Source organism: Lissotriton vulgaris, chromosome 3_1, assembly GCF_964263255.1.
Source record: "Lissotriton vulgaris chromosome 3_1, aLisVul1.2, whole genome shotgun sequence".
Classification (NCBI taxonomy): Eukaryota; Metazoa; Chordata; class Amphibia; order Caudata; family Salamandridae; genus Lissotriton; species Lissotriton vulgaris.
Genome location: NC_141689.1, coordinates 1,390,778,823 through 1,390,801,911, shown reverse-complemented (window position 1 = coordinate 1,390,801,911; position 23,089 = coordinate 1,390,778,823). Strand labels below are relative to the sequence as shown.

Below are 23,089 nucleotides of genomic sequence, written 5' to 3'. Positions count from 1 at the left end.
TCAATTGTTTATACGTTAGCCGCAAAAATCTCAAATGTAGCGAGTGCTTACCCCAGTTGCTTGGTGTTGGGAGAGAAAATAGATCTATGTAATTACCTTTTTTTCTGCAAAATCTCTAAAGACTGTCATTTCAACACTCATTTAAGGGTATCACTGTCGGAGGGGAAAGAGACCGGATGTGGGAGCACGCGGCCTGACTGCGGATGGTGGAACATCAGCGACGGAGGCCGAGGCGAGACCACAGCAGTAAGGAGTCGCAGGACGGGGCACTGTTTCAAACAAAGCTAAGGAAAGGGCTGACCTGAAGCCCCTGCTCTATGATCAACGTGTGCCAAAAAGTCCCCGCTCTCTGAACATGGCTACGGACCCGCCTGTCGCAAACCCTCCGTCCCCCTGATTTGTTCCCGACTTGGCCTTGCTCCATCCCCTCCTCCTCCGACCTACCATAAGGACTGTTCACACCCGCACCTTTCCACCCGAACTCCCAAGTTCCTCCAAATCCTACTGAGCTACCCAGAGAAGAGTACTCCCTGCGTCAGAAGGGAGGGAGCTCCGACTAAGTAGACCACGAACTATGTTAAATCCCAGAACGGTGACCTAGAACTCCACCAAGGGTCGCCCCCGAAGAAAAGATAAACAAAGTCTGTGGTTCTGCCCGCTACCAAGCACCTTGAAGATGATGGAAGCAACAGGAAATGCCCACCACAGAGACTCAAGAAACGAACAGATCTCACAATTCTGGAACAATTGCATTTTCCATTGCAAATCTATGCTCTGCATTGCGGAAGAAGATGCACCTGCTCCAAAACCGTAACGCATTCCTCCTACGAGGTCTGACGAAAACCAAACAGAATGCACCCCTACCCGCAGACCCCCAACGACTCAATCCACATGAACATTTCTGTTGATAGGTAATCCAGGTGCTCAACAGTGCCGACAGAAGACGACAAAGGACAACGAGAACTCTGATATATATATATATTTCCTACTGTATCTCATTTCTCTCCCAACCACCATTGGACTGACTATGCACCCGCCGTATACAAAAAGGACTTACTTATATGATAACTTACCAGTTCTTATTCTATGATCTGTACCCAACGCCCTCGCTACATAATTCTAGTCTGATATTGCATTACGATGACTTTTTCTGCAACCAACTTAACGATGAACCCGCCTACTAAATGATGAGATTTTTCAATATGATGTTTATAATGTGATGTTTATGTACAGTTCTTTCGCCTAAGTCCCCTCTCCCTTACTTATGATCGCTGCATATAGGTGTAGATAGGAAATAGGCCAGCAAGATGTCTTGGAAATGTTAAAGGGAGGACTGTGGAAAATAAGTACAAACTTGGTGAACATTATCGGCGCCATCTTGCCCCTTTTCCAAGCCCATTCGTGCGCGTAAGCGGCAGCCATTTTGAGCACCATGGCCTCCCTGCCCCTCGCTGATAGCCAGCGCGAGTCTCTCTCTCTTAACCTCGCAAGCATCCCCCCGCACGCTGACAACCCCCGCTCTCTCATGCCTTGGGTCATAAACCCCTCTTCAGCGCAGCTTCACCACGGAATCCCATCCTGTTCCCAGCGCGACACCTCCCCTCATTCCTTTCATGGCCTCAAACCCTTTTGATGCAAACCCCCTTTTCCTGTGTCCCCGTTTGTCTTCCCTGTTCCCAGGCCGCCACCTGGCTCTGCGGATACTGTTTATTACCCCGTACAGTAGGAAGCTTCCCCTCCCCATCAAAAGACCCCCGAATCGATCAAAGCCCCCACCCCATGAGATCCGACCAACCCCATGCATTCCGTGAATCGGCGGAATGCCCTGCTGTGCGACAACCATCACCTGTTGTGACCGGGGTGGGGAATCCAACTGTAAATGTATGTGGGAACGGGTCTGAAGGGAAGATTCCGAGGATGTTCTTTCAAGTACTAAAGTATTGCGAGAATGTGTTATGTGCAATAAAGGTCATAAACCCTAGTATAAGAGGCCAGGCCTCAGAGATGTGGTTAGAGCACCTCGTGACGATACTTGCTGTCTGAATTGATGTGTTCTCCTCCGGAGAGAATAAAATCCTCGTTTCCTGCCTTCCAGTCTCCAGCGCCTGCTTCTTCATTTGATTAATATCGGTGGGTCATAGAGGCGATACCGCCGGGCAACATAAAAGGGTCTTTGGTTACCGGTTGTCTTTGGAACCCTTTTTTAACAAGAGTCTACAGAGTCCACAGAATTTACATCATTCACAATTTCACCTGGTGTGTAAGTGATGCAATGAACAGCCTGTTGGACAATTTCTTCTTCATCATCCACAAAGTTAACTCTGCTGTTCCTGCACATACGTGCATAGTGGCCTTTCTTCCCACAATTCCTGCAAACAGTAGTAGTTCTTGCAAAACAGTTTGGAAAATTAGCCCCATTCTTTTCACTACCACACCTTAAACATCTAAACTTCCCGTCTCTATTAAAAGTGAATTTGGATTTTGGTTTCTCGGGTTTTTGGAAAGTCTTATTTTGCTTAATATTTACTTTAGCGACAGATGCAACCAATGTTTCCGGTGAAGGATTTTCTTGGTTCTCAACATTAATACTAGAAACAGGATCAGTCTGACCTGGTCCCCTCTATATTTCCTTGAACCAATTAGAAGTATGTTCAACACTCTCAACTATGGTTATAGCTTCTTTCAAATTTGGATTTTTAGATAATAACTTCTCTTGAATCTTTTGGTCATTAGTACAACGGACAAGCTGATCATGAATGAGAGACCCAGTCAGTTGTTCAAATTCACATGTTTGTGCAAGGGATTTAAGTGCTGCCACGTAATTTCCAACACTTTCACCCTTGCCTTGGACACGCATAAAAAATGTATGCCTTTCCATTACAACATTTATACGTGCACCAAAATGTCTTTGTAGGAGAAGAACACTCATTTCATAAACATCGTTAGGTTCCCCTGCCCCTCTGCCTAAGGGTATAGGATCAAGACTATCGTAGATATTTCTCCCTTCAATGCCAAGGTTATTTAATAGAACTGCTTTTTTCCTTACAGCAGAAAACTTTTCACCACCTACAGCAAGCAGATAAGAATCAAAAATCGGCTTCCATTTCTTCCATGGTAACACTGGTTCACCTTGTTCACTTAAAAATTGAGGAGGTTGATTCATACCACTCGCCGTTGACATCCTGGAAATCAAGATAACTTAACAAACTAAAAAAACAGATTAAAACAACAATTTAAAATAATAGTTTAAATTAAGTAAGACAAAATAACAAATAAGCAATGGTAACACAATAAGTTAAAATAATTAATTTGAATATTTAGTCTCTTTCTTCTTCATATTTATCCTTGAAACTGATGTTCCATCAATTCTTTATTTAGATCCTTGTATCAACGATGTCACCTATTATTCCTTTGTTCTTTGTAAATAACTTGTTGCTGCTTCATAAATTGACTGCTCTTGTGTATATATATACCTCTAATGTCTCAGACTTGAATATCTTTAATAACTGAAACTTCCTTTTATTAATAAAAATAATCAGTCCATTTTTTTAATGTGCCACAATTGCCTCTGAGTGAAAAATATATAAATTTTGACTGTGACTATTAATGCGCTGTCATTCTTATGTGTATAATGTTACACACGTTTTCAAAATATCAGCAGTAATCAACATTTACTACATGACTCTTATAACATTCCTAACAGGGAATGTTAGATTTAAAGGCGAAGATACAACACAGTCCTTTGTGGCAATAGGAGCTCCTTGTGCGTGTCAGAGATTTATGCTACGGAAAGGGTGCCCGGCCTGCAGTCTGCTAGGAGCTGATAAGGGCTTTGCCGGAGCCGGCTAATTAGGGGGGGACAGAAACATCAGAGTCGTGAGAGATGCCAGGCAGGGCTGCATAAGCCATGACGCAAGAGTTAATGAGCCATGACGAGGAAAACCAGATGGCGCATCAGATGACGGCTGTGCACGCGCGCGTAACCGCAAGCTTTAGGCCACAAGCAAAAGCTTGTGGTCAGATTTCTAAAGCCCCACTCACTAAATGTCTCGCCAGGTTAGCGCATGCGCTGGCTCAGGCGAGACCTAAAAACTGAGTCACTGGGTTACTACTCTCAGTGTCCCCTCTGACTAGTAAAACTGCTCAATAGGAAGTAATAGGACGTTGTGTCTATCAAAGGCCAGAATCTGTTCATCATCAGCAAGTCCATCTGATATACAGAACTCCTCAACTCCTATTCAAACAAAGCAGGACACTTGGATCATCAAAGAACTTGCACTACTGATATCGAGGATGAGCACGATTGATGATCACCAACTTGTAACAACAAACAAGCACTCGCCCGATAAAAGTAGTGAAATTAATGAGCCAAATAACATATTGGTGAACAGGGAAGAGGAGATTGCTGCTGATAACCTCGTAGCTTCCACCCTAACTCCCCCCGGGAGCCCACAGGAACACACTTACAAGTAACATGGAAAGCATTGCGCTTCTGGGCAATAAACTTAAACTGCCATGTCACAACAGTTGCTTGCACTGCCTTCTACACAAGTGAGCCGAGCCCCTTGGCATCCTCAAACCTCCATCAATCAGAAATAGTTGCAACAACATCTAAGCCCCATGTCAACTTTAGTAGAGTGGCTACATTCATGCAACCACTTCCGAACGAGGGGGGTTTAATGGATCACAAAGATGTGGAACAATCTGATGGAAGATCTCGCAAAAATTATAGACTGCACAAAAATGAGAAGATACTGACCAATATGATCAGTTTGAGGCCTCTAGATACCTATTTCAATCTGAATAGGAGGGGCAGTCTGACGTATACACTGGCAGAAATAACAGCAGTATGGAAAAAGGAACTGCCGAGCAACAGTCAGACACTTGTGCATTGTTATTAAGAAGTTTCCAGTCGCCACTTGATGCACTGAAGAATTATCATTCCAAGAAACTGGATATTCCGGTAGATATTTTTTAATATGTTGGTCGTATTGGTCTCCGGGATAGTTATGGAATTACCAGACTTTAACAACCTTAAAAAGCAGGCACAGAAAGAGATTGAAATAAATACAATGCAATGTTTATGCTCCCTTTTGATAAATACACTAAGAACTCTTCAGATTATCTTGAACTCGGTCATTGCTGAATTAAAAACGAACTCTTATAAATGGAGCACAGGAGTTTATTAATCTTGCCAAAAATCACAACCTTGTCAAGACCCCTATGACAACCTCCACAAATACTGGTTATGAGGAGTCAGGCACATTAACAAATAGAGAGCTGTTAAAGGAGCCAAAGAAAGACAGTGCAGACACATCATAATAAGGTATCAGCCACTACAAGATGTGGAGCCTAGCTCAGGGAAGGAGAGCCAAACATACAGATTGAAATACACAAATTAAGAAAAAAGTTCTGTTCTTCTGGACCTTCAAACACCAAACAACAAACTAAATGATACAGAAATAGATGAGACGAGTTCTACAGCTCCAAAGGTCCTGACAAAAAGACATTGGAAAAAGCCAGTAATAATAAGGTTAACACGATCACTAAGTATCAACCTCAGCCTAATGTCTTCCCAATTTATAAAAATACAAATCGGGTGGAAAGCTCGTCTCAAGTAACTGAATGCAAACTACTACACTAACGGACATGACAACAACAACTAAACACCTTAGTGGTACCTGCAACCACAAACTCGAGTAACAAGTAAGGGAATCATAAACAGATCACGCCACCACACAATGTTCAAAACAGGAAGTGAGCTTCATTTGTAAAATCCAAGAGGATAGTCGGGGATATTGGGAGTCATCCCAAAACACAAATGAGAATAAAATATCATCAAATGCTATAACAAAGAGCGCTATTTTTCGACGCTACCAGAAAATAAAAATAATGGAATTCGGGTCACTGCCATTCAGTCCTCACCTCAGGAGAATATAAAAAACAATTAAAATTTTGATGATTTTTACATACATCATGAACCAGAGATAAAAAAAGGCCCTTTTAAACCAACAGAGCTAACTAGAGGGCTAAGGGCAAGAAACTCTCCTCATACCGATCGAGAGGACAGCATGAGCTAGTAAATTGCCAAAACATATTAAGGCTGCTCCAAGCTACAACAGTATTCTGCAATATTACTTCTATTGACCTTGAGTGCATACACTTTCTTCCATCCAATCAAACCAATTAAGCAACACCACCTAAGTAACTTGGGCCTCATAGAGTGAGATATTGGCCGAGATCTCATTATTCAACAAGCATTTACAGGAGGGGGCCTGGCGAGAACTTTGCCAGCGCCGGTTGTGGTTGAAAGAATACGCAAATGATGAGATGTTTTGAAATCCATGAAAAAATGGTTGCCCCACGAAAGGTATGCAAAAATCTGATTTAAGAAGTTTTTGGGAGATTACAAATGAACTGGCCTATGTTAGGGTTCCACCGAGCAAATTGAGTGTTTGATTATTAAGTAATGAAGGACAAAGGGGTATTGTAAGAACCAAACAGTCTGTCAGTAAAGGGTTTTGGTGGCTAAATCTGGACATTTTTGTTAAAAGGTTGGTTAGGAATTGCGTAACTTGCCAATGCTGATGAATCGTTCAAAATGATAAGACTTAATATGAGTGAACATTGTGTTCCCATGATCCTGTGGGAGACTATTGCAGTGGATATTATGGGTCCTATAGGGATCAATTTGAAGTATGTCATCGCTGCTATTGATGCATTTTCAAGGTGGTCAGCAGTTAGGATAGTGACAAAGTTGACACAGATATTGTGTTATATTTTCTTGATTGTATATTTGCTGACGAAGGGTTGCCTGTCCAAATTATCACAGACAATGTGGTACAATGTAGATTTTCCTAGTAATTTATGACAAGTCTTAATTTCATTAAAGACACGGAGGCGAGTATTATGCTTTTCTTATCTTGCGTTTATTCAATAGCAGCCAAGATAAAAACGAAAACTACAGTTCCAGGAAGGCCAAGAGAATAAAAGGCCAATGGGAAACGTGGAATCCAACACAACAATCAATGAACAGGCAGATCTGAGTATAATGCTTGTCCTGACTGCGAACAGCCCTCTTTTCTTTTGCGAGCAGACTAGATATTGTCCATAAACAAAGGAAAATTGAGAGAATCACACCAAAGGCTAGAGTCCAAATAGAAAACTCTCGACAAAAGTCCAAAACGTCATCCTTGGAACTGGAACTGGGATAGAAGAACCAGGAATGCAGACTGAAGCTGGACGATGCAGATCAGTAACCTTTAGCGGACTGAGCGGTCAGGAGGCTGCTGGAGGAAGAGCTGGAGCCGCTAAGGGAGAGAAAAGAACATATATTAAAGGTGATGCGGTGGGCTAATACTCGCCTCTGTGTCTTTAATAAAATTAAGGCTTTCCTTCATAAAGTACTAGGAAAAACTACATTTTATGTCCGGACTGGAGGCCCCTATTATGCTTGTTAAAAGCATATCAATAACTAAAGAAGCAGCAGTAATAACAGGTTTACAATAAAACATACAAAACACTTTGTCATTGGACCAATCAGCCGATCTCAGAATGTCCTCTAATCTGGAGCCTGCCCAAAAAGCTTTGAAGGCCATGGCTCCCCTGGCAGAATGGGCACCGAAGACTGAAACATCAATACCAGCAAGGGACATAACCCAGCGAACCCAACGGGCAAGGGTGGCAGAGGAAACAGGCTTATGGGGTTTGCGGAAAGAAATGAGAAGTTGGGAATGGGAGGACGTTCTGAGATCAAAGGTCTGTTGTTTGTACACCATGAGGCATTGACCTACACACAATTTAGGGTGAGAAGGAAACTAAGGGTAAAAAACAGAATTCAAGTTAATTTTTGAACGTTTGAAAAATCACCCCAGGTGGGGTAAATTGACGAGAGGAAACATCCATAGCCTTAACATCAGAAACACGTTTGGTAGAAACCAAGCACAATAGCATAGTAAGTTTGGCAGAAAGCATCTTCAGAGAAAGAGCAGTATTATCTGGCCAATCAGAAAAAAGTTTGAGAACTAGATTCTCATCCCATAATTTAGAGTACCTTGGTAACGGAAGCCTGGAAAACTTTACTCCCCACAGGAGCCAACAAACTAGAGGATGTTCACAAACTGGTTTGCCGCCCATCGCATTGAGACTAAGGGAGATTGAGGATCTCTATAGGTTAACCGTTCTGTAAGACTTACCTGAACTGGCTTCAGATGCCAGAAAATCTACAACGTAAGTTAAATTTGCTGAAAAGGGATCAACATGCTTTCCCACACACCAGCTTGTACATAAAGACCAAGGTGATTTGTAAGCTTTTGTTGTGCCTGAAGCCCAGGCTCTGCTAATAAAAAGAGAAGCTTCCTGAGACATGCAGTGGTCAAGGAGGTTAGGCCCGAGATCTTCCACGCAGACAGGGTCAGATTGTTGTCCAAAGTGAAACTGTGAGGTCAACCCAAAGGATCCAGCAACAGATTGTTGTAAGAAGGAAGAACAGGAAAGTCCACTGCCATCTCCAGAAGAGACAGGACCCAAATCTGAGATTGCCAGAAGGGAACAACTATCACCAGAGAGGCTTGTTGGCGTATGGACTGAGCAAGGACTCTGTTTATCATGATGAAAGGGGGAAAGGCGTAGTAGAGATAAAGAGACCAATCTTGGAGGAGAGCCTCTGTGGCTAGAGCTAGTGGATCCGGACGCCACCTGAAGAAGAGAGGAAGCTGGGAATTGAGACGAGAGGCAAAGATATTGATATGCAAAGGGCCCCATTTTTGGGACAGAGATTGAAAGACGGATGGAAGAAGCTTCCAATCGCTGGAGTCCCGTAGGTAATGAGAGTGCCAATCTGTGATGGAATTGAGAATGCCTTGAAGATATTCGGCTTCGACTGAAATCTTGTTAAGAAGGCAAAATTCCCAAAGACTCTTTGCCAACTCTGCAAGAGGCTTTGATTTCGTGCCACCGAGATGGTTTATGTAACGGACCGCAGAAACATTGTCCATACGAAGAAGGATGGCACAACAAACTCTGTCTTTTGTGAGGCTTCTGATCGCAAAGGAACCTGCCAGCATCTCTAAACAATTGATGTGCAATTTTGACTCCTCTAGCGACCATGTACCCCGCCAGTCGACATTTAACCACATTGGGCTCCCCAACCCGACAACTTGCATCTGATTCTAATACAAGATCTGGGGCTGAGGCGAAGATTGTCCTGCCGTTCCACGCATCTAAATGGTCTATCCGCCATTGGAGCTCTAAATGAGAATCTGTATCTAAGGAAATCACATTCGAATAAGCCAGACCTTGACGCAGGTGGGGAATTTTGAGGAGCTGAAGAGCTTGATAGTGCAGAGGTCCTGGAGAGATTGCCTGAATGGAGGCAGACAAAAGACCTACTATTCTTGCCCTTGCCAGAGAGCTGAAAGAAATCGAGGAACTTCAAAGAACTTGGAAAATTTCTGATTTTATGGCTGACACCTTTGCCTGAGGCAGATGAAGCGAAGCTGTTGAACAATCTACCAGAAAACCGAGGAACTCGATCTGTTGGGATGGCGTGAGCATGGATTTTTCAGGATTGAGAAGAAAGCCCAGCTCTGAATATAGGGACCGAGTGATGGCCAAATGAGACAAAAGAGTCTGTTTGTCCGAATTCATAATTAGAATGTTGTTGAGGTAAATAAGTAATCTGACCCCAAGAGACCTGAGATAAGTCACCACCGGTTTTATGATCTTTGTAAAGCACCATTGTGCTGATGATAGACCGAAGGGGAGAGAACAAAAGTGGTAAGTCAGTCCTAGCCACTGAAACTGTAGAAATTTCCTGTGTAGGAATAGTAAGGTACGCGTCCTGGCGTCTGTTCCTATTTAGGAACCCATTGAACCAACCTGGACATTTGATCACCGGTCCTCCTGTCATCTAAAACCATCTCTGCCTAGTGCTGTAGGATGTATGATGCGTGAATGTTTTTTGTATGAATGTTAAGGGTATGTTAGTATGAAGTTAGAACCACCATTTAATTGTTGTCATGATGCTTATTTATTTTGATACTAAATTATTTATATCTATATACAATGACAATGAATTCACAGAAATAAATAATAAATTTTGATAAAATCAAACTTGTTATATGATTTGCTTGGGTTCAGGACAATTTTTATAATACTAAGGACCTCTCCAAGGCCATTGATTAAAATTAGTGCGGGCAGGTCCCCTTCTAGTGTTTGATTGGTAAGTCAGTCCTAGCCACTGAAACTGTAGAAATTTCCTGTGTAGGAATAGTAAGGTACGCGTCCTGCAAGTCTATTCGGACCATCCAGTTGTGTAAGCGGAGAGAGTCCCCTGAGATGGACGATGGTCTCCATTTTGAAGTGATGATAAACTATAAATTGGTTGAACCACTAGAGATTTATCACAGGTTGCATTTTCTTGTTTTTTTTTATACTAGAAAGATGGAAGTGAGAAACCCCGTAGGATCTAAGGGCTAGCGTGTTTCAGCAAAAGGGACTGCACCTCGATTGAAACGATATTGGCCATGTTGGTTGAAAACACGAGAGGAGGAGGGAAAATGGTTTGGAAAGGTGTATAAGATAACCTTGGATAGAGTTTATAACCCACGGATCTGCAGTTAGAGTTGACCATTTTGGAAGAAAAAGACATAAACGACCCCCTACGGGGGGAGACTCTGAGAGACTCACCTTGTTGGTTATTGTTGCTGAAGTTCTTCTGTCTACAACCCCTGAAACCGCGACCTTGTTGCGGGTAGAACTGGGGTTTAAACTCTTGGTAGTTGGAATTTGAGTTGAAAGATCCTCTGGAGCCTTGATTGTGGTATGGACGGCCGGTATAGCGACTCCTGCCTCTATCAGGCCGTCCAAAAACCCGCTGGGTGAAGACTTTCTTTAAGGATTGTTGAGCCTGGAGGCAAAAGTAGAGACAAATTTACTTAGAACCTTTACTATTGAGTCACCAAACAAAAGACCATCGGCCTTAATACCCGGATCAAGGGTAGCCAAGTTAGCCAAGTTGGGATCCAGCTTGATAAGAAGGCCTTTGCGGTGCTCATGTATGATTCCGAATTGGCATTACCCAGGAAGCAGAAGGCTCTTTGGACCTATAAAGAAACATCCTCAGGTCCAAATCTGAACCGTCCAAACGAGCAGATTCAGCCAAATCAAAAATACGAGCCAAAGGCCCCACAATATCCAATAATTTGTCCTGACGGGTAGACCAGGCCTTATCCACGCCTTTACGAGGATATTTTCCAAACTTTGAGAAGAAAGTTAACAAGGGTTGATCAATAGTCGGAGTAGAGGAGATATTGGAAGAAAGGGAAGGTTTGAGACATTCCGACTTGAGCCTGGACCTGGTGGTTTTGTCGAAAGGCAGACGAAGCCTAGCTGAAATATAATCACCTACATGAGATGCAGGGAACCATTCCGTAGAGTTAGGATGACGAATAGTAGAAGGGTCAAACATGGGAGCACACTCCGAATCCAAAATAGGTTGAAAAGAATCAGTTCTTGACTTCTTAGCAGGAGGTGAAGAAGGATCATTGGCATCTAAAAGGTTAAACGCATCATCTGCGTCTCCAAGGTCGTCATCCGTGTCCAAAATTTGAGAAATAACCAATTTTTGTAGTACCTCTGCATTTTGTAATTTTGATTTACATTTACCAGCATTCTTAACATTAAACCCCTCCTTAGCAGGAGGCCTGGGAGGCACTTCGTCCTCAACCTCACTGATCACTCGTGACTTCATAGTCGCAGACACATTGGAATTATTGCTTGAAGGTACCAACTTTCTCTTTCTGCTATCCCCCACAGAATGGGCCAAAGCTTTGGACATTAACGATAACAGAGTTTTCCATATCCTTAGAAAATCTCTTCATAGAGGATTGAACAGCATTTTCCACAGAGGAATTAATAAACATATTTAAATCATTCTTAAATACTTCCCCTTCTTCATTATAAATATCAGACCCAGGAGAGCAGTCAACCTCTGTAACACAAGCATTGGAAATGCAATAGGTCTCGCAGTAGTAAAGTTTGAGCTATAGGTGTTATTTATTTATGTGTTGTTTTTTCTAAATAGCGAAATTAATAGCTTTCTTCTTTACAAAGCCAATAGTTATAATTTTTGTAAATGTGACACCTCTAGCATTTGTAAAGCAACATGCTTTGTATTAACGGGACTTATATGTGACTTATATGTATTGAAATAAAAAAAAATCAATGGCTTTAAAAAAAATTAATAATTAATACGTAAATAAAATGGATTTTATTTTATATTGCCAATAGCTTAAAGTTTATTAAATATATTTAGTTTAAGATGCTGTGGTTGCGCTGAGTGAGGGTGAGTGAGGGTGAGGGTGAGTGAGGGTGAGGGTGAGTGAGGGGTTGAGGGTGAGTGAGGGTGAGGGGTTGAGGGTGAGTGAGGGTGGGTGAGGGGTTGAGGGTGAGTGAGGGTGAGTGAGGGTGAGTAAGGGTGAGTGAGGGTGAGTGAGGGTGAGTGAGTGAGGGTGAGTGAGGGTGAGTGAGGGTGAGTGAGGGTGAGGGGTTGAGGGTGAGTGAGGGTGAGGGGTTGAGGGTGAGTGAGGATGAGTGAGAGTGAGGGGTTGAGGGTGAGGGGTTGAGGGTGAGTGAGGGTGAGGGGGTGAGGGTGAGGGTGAGTGAGGGTGAGGGATTGAGGGTGAGGGGTTGAGGGTGAGTGAGGGTGAGTGAGTGTGAGTGAGGGTGAGGGGTTGAGGGTGAGTGAGTGTGAGTGAGGATGAGTGAGAGTGAGGGGTTGAGGGTGAGGGGTTGAGGGTGAGTGAGGGTGAGGGGTTGAGGGTGAGTGAGGGTGAGTGAGGGTGAGGGATTGAGGGTGAGGGATTGAGGGTGAGGGGTTGAGGGTGAGTGAGGGTGAGGGTGAGTGAGTGTGAGTGAGGGGTTGAGGGTGAGTGAGGGTGAGGGTGAGTGAGGATGAGGTGTTGAGGGTGGGTGAGGGTGAGTGAGGGTGAGGGGTTGAGGGTGAGTGAGGGTGAGGGTTTGAGGGTGAGTGAGGGTGAGGGGTTGGGGGTGGGTGAGGGTGAGTGAGGGTGAGCGGTTGAGGGTGAGTGAGGATGAGTGAGGGATTGAGGGTGAGGGGTTGAGGGTGAGTGAGGGTGAGGGGTTGAGGGTGAGTGAGGGTGAGGGTGAGTGAGGGTGGGGGGTTGAGGGTGAGTGAGGGCGAGTGAGGGTGGGTGAGGGTGAGTGAGGGTGAGGGTGAGTGAGGGTGAGGGGTTGAGGGTGAGTGAGGGTGAGGGGTTGAGGGTGAGGGGTTGAGGGTGAGTGAGGGTGAGGGGTTGAGGGTGAGTGAGGGTGAGGGGTTGAGGGTGAGTGAGGGTGAGGGGTTGAGGGTGAGTGAGGGTGAGGGGTTGAGGGTGAGGGATTGAGGGTGAGTGAGGGTGAGGGGTTGAGGGTGAGTGAGGGTGAGGGGTTGAGGGTGAGGGGTTGAGGGTGAGTGAGGATGAGTGAGGGGTTGAGGGTGAGGGGTTGAGGGTGAGTGAGGGTGAGGGGTTGAGGGTGAGTGAGGGTGAGGGTGAGTGAGGGTGAGTGAGGGTGGGGGGTTGAGGGTGAGTGAGGGTGAGTGAGGGTGGGTGAGGGTGAGTGAGGGTGAGTGAGGATGAGGGGTTGAGGGTGAGTGAGGGTGAGGGGTTGAGGGTGAGTGAGGGTGAGGGGTTGAGGGTGAGTGAGGGTGAGGGGTTGAGGGTGAGTGAGGGTGAGGGGTTGAGGGTGAGTGAGGGTGAGGGGTTGAGGGTGAGTGAGGGTGAGGGTGAGTGAGGGTGAGGGGTTGAGGGTGAGGGGTTGAGGGTGAGTGAGGGTGAGGGGTTGAGGGTGAGGGGTTGAGGGTGAGTGAGGGTGAGGGGTTGAGGGTGAGTGAGGGTGAGGGGTTGAGGGTGAGTGAGGGGTTGAGGGTGAGGGGTTGAGGGTGAGTGAGGGTGAGGGGGTGAGGGTGAGTGAGGGTGAGTGAGGGAGGGTGAGGGGTTGAGGGGGAGGGGTCAAGGGGGAGGGGTTGAGGGTGAGTGAGGGTGAGGGGTTGAGGGTGAGGGGTTGAGGGTGAGTGAGGGTGAGGGGTTGAGGGTGAGTGAGGATGAGTGAGAGTGAGGGTGAGTGAGGGGTTGAGGGTGAGGGGTTGAGGGTGAGTGAGGGTGAGGTGTTGAGGGTGAGTGAGGGTGAGGGTGAGGGGTTGAGGGTGAGTGAGGGTGAGGGTGGGTGAGGGTGAGGGGTTGAGGGTGAGGGGTTGAGGGTGAGTGAGGGTGAGGGGTTGAGGGTGAGTGAGGGTGAGTGAGGGTGAGGGTGAGGTGTTGAGGGGGAGGGGTCGAGGGTGAGGGTGAGTTAGGGTGAGGGGTTGAGGGTGAATGAGGGTGAGGGGTTGAGGGTGAGTGAGGGTGAGGGGTTGAGGGTGAGGGGTTGAGGGTGAGTGAGGGTGAGGGTGAGGGGTTGAGGGTGAGTGAGGGTGAGGGGTTGAGGGTGAGTGAGGGGTTGAGGGTGAGGGGTTGAGGGTGAGTGAGGGTGAGGGGGTGAGGGTGAGTGAGGGTGAGTGAGGGAGGGTGAGGGGTTGAGGGGGAGGGGTCAAGGGGGAGGGGTTGAGGGTGAGTGAGGGTGAGGGGTTGAGGGTGAGGGGTTGAGGGTGAGTGAGGGTGAGGGGTTGAGGGTGAGTGAGGATGAGTGAGAGTGAGGGTGAGTGAGGGGTTGAGGGTGAGGGGTTGAGGGTGAGTGAGGGTGAGGTGTTGAGGGTGAGTGAGGGTGAGGGTGAGTGAGGGTGAGGGGTTGAGGGTGAGTGAGGATGAGTGAGAGTGAGGGTGAGTGAGGGGTTGAGGGTGAGGGGTTGAGGGTGAGTGAGGGTGAGGTGTTGAGGGTGAGTGAGGGTGAGGGTGAGTGAGGGTGAGGGGTTGAGGGTGAGTGAGGGTGAGGGGTTGAGGGTGAGTGAGGGTGAGGGGTTGAGGGTGAGTGAGGGTGAGGGTGAGGTGTTGAGGGGGAGGGGTCGAGGGTGAGGGTGAGTTAGGGTGAGGGGTTGAGGGTGAATGAGGGTGAGGGGTTGAGGGTGAGTGAGGTTGAGGGTGAGTGAGGGTGAGGGTGAGGGTGAGTGAGGGTGAGGGGTGGCCAACATCGCTATCCTCGTTAAACCAGTTGGCTCATCAGTGTTTGTCAACAGTGCGCCTTGTTGAGTAAGCAGAAAGAGATCGACGCCGGTTCGATAATGCCACAGCTCTGTGCTAACAAAAATGCGGAAAAAATAAGCATTTAAATCATTGGCAAATTCAGTAAGCAGAAAGAGATCGACGCCGGTTCGATAATGCCACAGCTCTGTGCTAACAAAAATGCGGAAAAAAGTAAGCATTTAAATCATTGCCAAATTCTACGGAAATTGATTGCAAATGGGAGCAGCTCTGCTTGCAAATCCTCCCTCCGTCGCCCAGGCTGCTGGACTGGAATTGCAGCAGCTAGAAGTGAGGAAGAAAAAAACAAGCAGCAGAGCACGGCGTCAGTGTTGGCATTGATGGGGGGTAGGGGGGAAGTGGGGATTTAAAAAAAAATGCGACACGGCGGGCAGGGGAGGGGGCGGAGCGGGTAAAATAAACAAACAAGACGGAGGGAAGAGAGGGGAGGGGGGAGGAGAAATGCGACACGGCGGGAAGGGGAGGGGGCGGAGCGGGTAAAACAAGACGGACGTGCACGCGCTTTTAAGCTCAATGCGCATGCGCATTGAGCTTAAAAGTCACGGGCACTGCAAGGAATCGCCACGATTCCTTGCAGTGGATAAAGAGTGGATAAGCCCCCATAGTCTCGCTTGCTCGATGCGCATGCGCATCGACAGGCGAGACCTAAAAAATAAAGGGAGAAAGAGTGGGGGAAGAAAGGGTTAACCAGCAGGCTGAGAGAGAGAGCCTGGTACTGCCCTTGGGCGTGTGGAGGAACACTGAGAGGCCGGGTTAGCAGGGAAAACCACTCCCAGAAGGCCGGACTCTACCAGCGTGTAGACTGAGAGGCTCAGAACAATGAGGCACAGCAGGCGAGAAGGCTCGACTTAGGGGAGCCGAAAGACCGTTAAGAAAGAAATGGTAGGGAAAAGGCTGCAACACAACGCGCTAACGAGCGCGCTAGCAGCAGTGAAGAGCACAGCTGCGGGTGGGGGTGCCGAAGTTATCGGAATGGATTAAAACCTATAAGCCAGCAACCAACGCTAAACAATACAAAATAGATAAATAGCAATGCGCAATAGTAACAAGTCAAAATCGAGAAAGAGTATATACTCATCTTAACTGCGAGCAGCAAGAAAAGAGGGCTGTTAGCAGTCAGGACAAGCATTTTACTCAGATCTGCCTGTTCATTGGTTGTTGTGTTGGATTCCACGTTTCCCCATTGGCCTTTTGTTTTCTTGGCCTTCTGGGAACTGTAGTTTTCGTTTTTATCTTGGCTGCGATTGAATAAAAGCAAGATAAGAGTCACCTAAAAGAAGAACAATTTTCTGTATTTATCAACTCTTAAAAATAAATGCAGTGATAAAAAAAAAAAAAAAAAAAAAAAAAACATAATAAGATCCTCCCGTCTTGACATACATTTTTTATCAGGCAAGGCGAAAGATTACTTCAATAGAACTGACATTAAACATCTTACAACATCTTTTTATACCTCTAGAGGGAACGACATGATTGAAAGGATCAATAGGGTACTTAAGGGTGCTATACAGATTGCACAAATTGAAAATGACGAGTGGGAGTCACAAGTATACAAGACAGTGTGGATTTACAGAACTACTAGTAATGTCATGACAAGTCACTCGGAGGAGATTCCAGGAGAGAAAAGGATTTGGAAGAAGCCAGCATGGATGTCTTAATATGTTTGCCAGGGAAAGGGCACACTTCGCTTTGACTCTGTGTTGCAACGCTTTATTTCCTCCATTGTTCTCTATTGTATTTATTAGGATATCATTTGATATGTATGCTCTGTATGGAGGTTTCTATCTTTCTATTTATTGCTTTTATTTTCCTAGTTAAAAAACTAGTTAATATGTACATGCCTCCATGTAACTTATCCATTTTATTCATAAATATTTGCGTTGTATTTTTTATTTTATTTTCCTTTTAAAGAAGGAGGATGTGTAGTGTTTACTTTTGTAAATCTCCTCAGACTCACGGTGCAAACTCTGAATTCCAGTTCGCAATGGTGAGGTGAACACTATGGCAGATGAGAATAAGCGGTTGAGTGGTTGAGAGGACGTGCTTCCAGGTGTAATCCCTTTCGTACTGTGATTACTTAACATTGCTGTGTTTGCAATCCACCTCCTGTCACCATAGAAATTCCAATTTCTTTTTACTTGCTACGATTTGTGGAATTTAGTAAATTGTTTTTTCAAGGAAGGTGTAGTCTTGAATGATTTTTTTTAAGGATTGTTCGACCCCTGATTTCTTGTTTCTCTGGAAACTGCAGAGGCTCTTGCAATGGCTCTTGAAACCTATTCTCGCATTGTTGCCAGACTGGTGCCTTCTAAGGTAGCATAACTTGTAATTGCTATCTAGGCTTCACTAGTATCTCTAAAACAAATTCAGTAAACATTGTGAAATAGAGAAAAAATTGTAATGCTTGCCCTTAGCTGGAGCTCACCCCCGGGAATGTGCATCAGTGGTTTACCCTCATTGAATCCACCTAAAATCCTCTAATGGATATCTCTCCTTATGCCCAAAGATTTCCCAAAATGTAGCTTGCCATGATACATTAAATATTAAAAGAAGGATGCATGTTTGAAGGATTTTGTTGCAAACATGGGAAAAACCTAATTGGTTACTTATTTTTCTAATCTCACTTTATGCATTTTATTTTTTTACAACATCTGTTCATTGGCATTTGGAATAGATTCCCAAGGATGTAGACAGTCACATACATTATAGCGCTAATCAAGGTATTACAGGTTCTGAATGACCAATAAAAGCAAAATGATGGTCAGTTAGAGAAAGCTCAATTGACATATGATCCAAAACGCAGTTCCTGACTGGATGTCGTTTAATACATTTCCAATGGTATAACAGGAACTTTACGCGGTAGATAAAGAAAACAAACTAAAAAGCACAGGTTTACTACCTCCCGAAAGTGATTCCTTCCAATTGTTAGTGCAGAAAAGTTTTAATGGCAAACATGGTGATGGGGTGGGAAGAATGGCCAGACAGCATCCACGGGGCTATTAGTGGAGAATTTCTACAACCGAGACCACACCCCCACTGCACCCCAATGAAGGAGGAACCGGCCTTCACCAATCCACAACACCAGGGGGCTGCGGCATTACCTGCTGGAATGTCCCTCAATTCAATGCGTACCTTCCTCGGGGTTTGGGGGGGCACTGCCCCTTGCTCAGTCAACCCATCTTGGCCCTCAGAGTCCTCTCCAACTCACCCTCTGGATGTTCCCAAACCTTTAAAACCTACATCCATAGTCCCTTTATTGGGGGCCTCCTCATCCCTTTAGCTTCTTCTCTGAGCAGGGCCCTCTTCCTCTGCTCTCACCTACTGGGTGACATATGCCGTTCAGGTTCCCACCCCTGGACCGGCGACTGATTTCCAGGCCATCGCGATTGGCCATTTGGCCAACACCAATGCCAGGTCTACAAATCTAGTGCCTACCTTTTGTGTTTGTGGCCTCGAGAATAACCCTAATATACAGGCATCCAAGGAACAGGTAAGAGAGCGTCCCAGTGGGTCACCGTACCACAAAAAGTGTGTTATTGGGGAAAGTACCATACCTTATCAACAGAATCTACAGCTAAGTGTTGACACCTCGGGCAAGGGTGCAGTTCATCCTTGTAGATCACCTGGATTCTGTGGAGGATCATATTTGTCATGTGAACATATTTAAATTGGTATTTCAACCTCATATTTCTAGAGACTTTTGTGCGATATGCCAAATTTTACGCCATTCTGAATCTGTAATGTCTCGTTCCAAGATCCCCTGCCATTGCCCCCTCAACACAGACAGGGTTCTGCAGACCATCTCAGAAAGAGAGTCAGTAAAACCACGTTACCAAATGTCTTGATGTGCCCAGGGAAACCAGTAATTTAAATACTGCATGGGACGTGGGTTCTTTCTTTCCTCATGCCCACAGGTTCTGGAATGTCCGAGTCAATGCCTCGTAAATAAGGAATTGTTCTGGGATTAAATTGTATGGGGTCACCAGGTCCTCCAGCAGCAAAAATGTGCCCTGTTGGTAACAATTCCCCACCATCACCAGCCCGGCATCTGCCGAGGCCAACAGCTGCCCATCTGTATAAAAGGGAAGTGGGTCAACGTGCAGGCGACCCACCAGCGGTAGCACCGATGTGTACAATGGTGTCCCCGCGGTTCTCAATACACCACGTCTCCAACATTTCAGTGTTGCTGACACCAACACTCCCGGACGCGGAATTCCTGCTGCTTGGCAGAACAGTTTTGTCAGTAGAGCACCCAGATGTGCAGATTACCCCACCATTCCCAGTTCCTCTTGGTGAGGCCCCTAATCTAACTTGATTTAACTGAAAAGATATCTGCATCCTTCCCCCATTCCTTCTGTGAAAAACGATTTTCTCTATGGTATTCCTGCCCAGAGGTGGAGGAGACTTAGTCTTGCCAGATGCCAAATCGATTAGACTTATTTCCTAGAGCATCTTGCCAATCTGCTCAGAAGGCCTGAAACAGGACATGAGACCCTGTGTGACACCGTCATGGCTGCAATCCAGGGGACATACCATAACCCCAGTCATCCATTTGTGTAAAAAGAGGATTGTCCATTAAAGAGCAGATTATTGTGGATGCTTAACATAAGACTTAACTCCTAAAAACTGCATGCAAATAGTAGAACACCATGGCCACCCCTTCACACCGAAGCTCGACAAAGCAGAACATACCTTTGAAGAACCCAACATAACATATTATGATGGGGTGTCAAACTAAGCACTTTCTAAACCCCAAAGCTCAAAGCAAAACATGCCCTCTCCTTCATACTGGATACAATGGATCTACTTGGCTTGTCGGGACAAGCTTGTGACCTCTTGTTTTCGTTTGGGGCAGGTTTGTTTTGGGGATTATGGCTACACTCAAGCTCAGTGGTGCAAGATGTTTTAATATCACACTACGTGTGTTCTCATTAATCTTTTACGAGCACTGTTGTGATGCTTGGACTTTTTGGGAGAATTAGTTGTTTGCTCAGTAATCTCTCCACCACTTGTACCTACCTCCACGTTCATTTTCAAAAAGTGGTTGTATATTATGGTGATGACAAAACGTTTATGCCTGCAGTAATTTTACCAGAAGCTGCTTACATAGAGTGTATGCTAAATAAATTGCTCAATCATATAGATGCGTTTTTTTCTATTTTCAATTTTTTTATATGCCAAGTAGGTGTGCTTCCAAGTAAATAATTATGCAATGTACACAATTAAAATTAGAGTTGTATAACATCTACTGGACACGCATATCAATAAGTTATTAAATAAAATATACCAATTGCGCTCTATTGCATTAATAGATCTTAATAGTCACACTTCATTGAATGAACTGCCTTAATCATATTGTAATTCAGTGTATCCACATCATATTGTGTTACCTAGTGGGCTTACATGTTTTATTTTTTATCTTGTTTACAAAAAGAGAAATGCTTTCAGGAAACAGAGGCACTGGGAGAAAATCATTGCTGCAAGGAAAAACAAAAGGAAGAAAGAAAAAGAAAGAAAAAAAGCAAAACGTTCAGAGGTTGCAGGTATTTATTCTATGTTGATGTGTCATCTTGAATTCTGTTGAATAATTGTCTTTTATCAGCAAAAATGTAATTTTAAAGTATCAAAAATATATACAGGTGTTTTCTTTGTCATCAGTGGAACATCAGGTTTCCTGCAATGGCATTGTCACATTGTAGCTGGCCTTCCTGTGGCTTTACATAGCAACAGCAGAGCCCAGAGACAGTTCTTAGAGCAAATCTCATTTGCAAGCATACTGGTCAACACAGTAATCCTAGTGCCTGTACACCTGATTAGAAACAAATCATGGACGCACATTCATATGTGTATAGATAATGTGTGTCACTTCAATTAAAATCTTATATTGTTTGATCAGTTAGGTTGTTGCGTTTGCTTCCTGTGCCCCTTAATCCTTGCCAATAGTTTCTCCTTCTGCCAAGTCGTCTCTGATTAGTCAAATGCCACACAAAGATTTCAAATTGTTAGTTTCTGATATGCAATACCTTCTGACAAATGTGGCTGTGACCTCCCATGCTACGGTGCAATTGATAACTTTCAGAACTGTGTCAATGTTGAACGTGCTGACTTCCGTCACTGCACACAGAGGGCGGAGGAACATAAAGAGGAAGGTGGTTTATATGCAAGACCGGTCCCCCATGGGTTCATATTCTTCCCTGGTAGTTCCTTTCAGTCCTCGTCTGGAGTTAAATAACAGTAGTCATAATCTGTATCTGATGTAGGTCACTCAGAGTTTGCAATACTAACAGGTCTTTAAGTATGTTAGTTTATTTTCTTCTGTCATGCAGGGCTGTAGAGACGAGTATGCCTTGATCAGATATTTCATCAGTCTTTGCATGTATGTTTCTGTTTTGTCATCCATTCTAGTGGAAGTTTTTTAGTAGTGTCCTTTCATCCAGTCTTGTCTCACCCCTACGGCACCCAGTGTGTCTACACCTCTTCTTGCTTTTAGTTTGTGCACTGGGACCTTATATCTGACCTCCCCTAGGGTGGTGAATTATGTGTCCACCCTTACTGCTTATAATGAATTTTTGGTTTTGGAAACCACCTCCTGGGCTTCCCTGAGGTAGCTCTCCTCCACTCCTTTTGGTAGATCTGAGTTGTTGTTGCCCCATATTTGGTCCTTCTGTCTCGTGATCTTCTGTTGCAGAAGTTTAAACCTGTTGTCACCCTCTACCCACATTGTCACTTGGCTTCTCCAGTGGGTAGCTTGTGAGCTACTGGTAACTCTCTAGCTACATGTAAGTAGCTCTCCTGTGTGCAGCCCATACTAGTACATTAGAAGCCTTTACTTGCCCGAATTAATCCATGTATAATAAAGTTGAGAGTGTGTATTTAAGACGTAAATGTGTGCATTTTCAGAACTCATATGCTGACCTTGGGAGGAAAATGGTTCAATTTCTAAAATATATTCAAAGCTGACATTTGACTGATAAATCATATGTGGCACTGGACAGGCTTATTATTAATACATTAACCTTGGTTATCTATTACCCATGTATAGGCATTTGGAATTGACAAAACATTTTTACATTACTACTGGAAACCCTGCCTGATGCACTGAGGTGATCACTGCTAGTAATCGTGAGTATAGCCACTAATGTAATCTTGTCTGGTGCGGTCGCTATTGCAACACTAATATCAGTAGCTTGGGATGATTTCCCCTCAACTTAAGTAGCTCTTAATGCAGAAAAGGATGGAGACCCACTGGCTTTTTTTCCGGGAGGGCTTTTCACATTCAACTGTGGATAAACAAAAGGATCAAGTCCAGAGACTCTTGCATTATCCTAATTTCATAATCTGCACGTGTCCCACCTCTGTTCTCAAGCCTCGCCTCCAAACCCTACAATTGTAGTCCAGTTTGCATTTGTGACTAGTACATTTCTCCTGGTGTATTCGGCCAAAGTGTCCATTTTCCCTTCTTGACTTGCAGGAAGGCCAGATTAGAGTTATGCTAACCATGTTTGTTTTTAGTAATAGTTAAGGACCCGGACTTTGACCAGACATTGTTCAGATTACAAGGCTCATGAATGTGAGATAGGGTGCTACATCCAGCTTTTCCTCTAAATGCTGTCTTATACAACTTGAATGTAGCTGCAATTTTAATGCTTTACTTCATTCAGTAGACCAATGCTCAGATTGCTACATGGGCCAATTCCCAGAATTTTGAACAAGGAATGCTGCAGATGTTTCCACCATTTCACTGAATATATGGTAATTTAAATATCAAATTTTAAAACCTCATATGTCTTCCTCCTAAATGGGTCCTTAGAAAACAATACACAAGAACACATTTTTACTATTTACTGGAATGTACCCTTTTTATTTCTTTTGCATTATAAACATTAATCTCAATA

General features: G+C 44.6%; 1 protein-coding gene across 1 annotated transcript in view; it reads left to right on the top strand.

The window, feature by feature from the left end:
- Positions 1-23,089, top strand: part of TRMT10B (tRNA methyltransferase 10B) — a 313,279-nt gene that overhangs the window by 61,350 nt on the left and 228,840 nt on the right. The window contains exon 2 of the mRNA XM_086963206.1: positions 20,629-20,737. Within this exon, the coding sequence (XP_086819332.1) occupies positions 20,629-20,737 (109 nt within the window). The remainder of the gene's footprint in view (positions 1-20,628; positions 20,738-23,089) is intronic.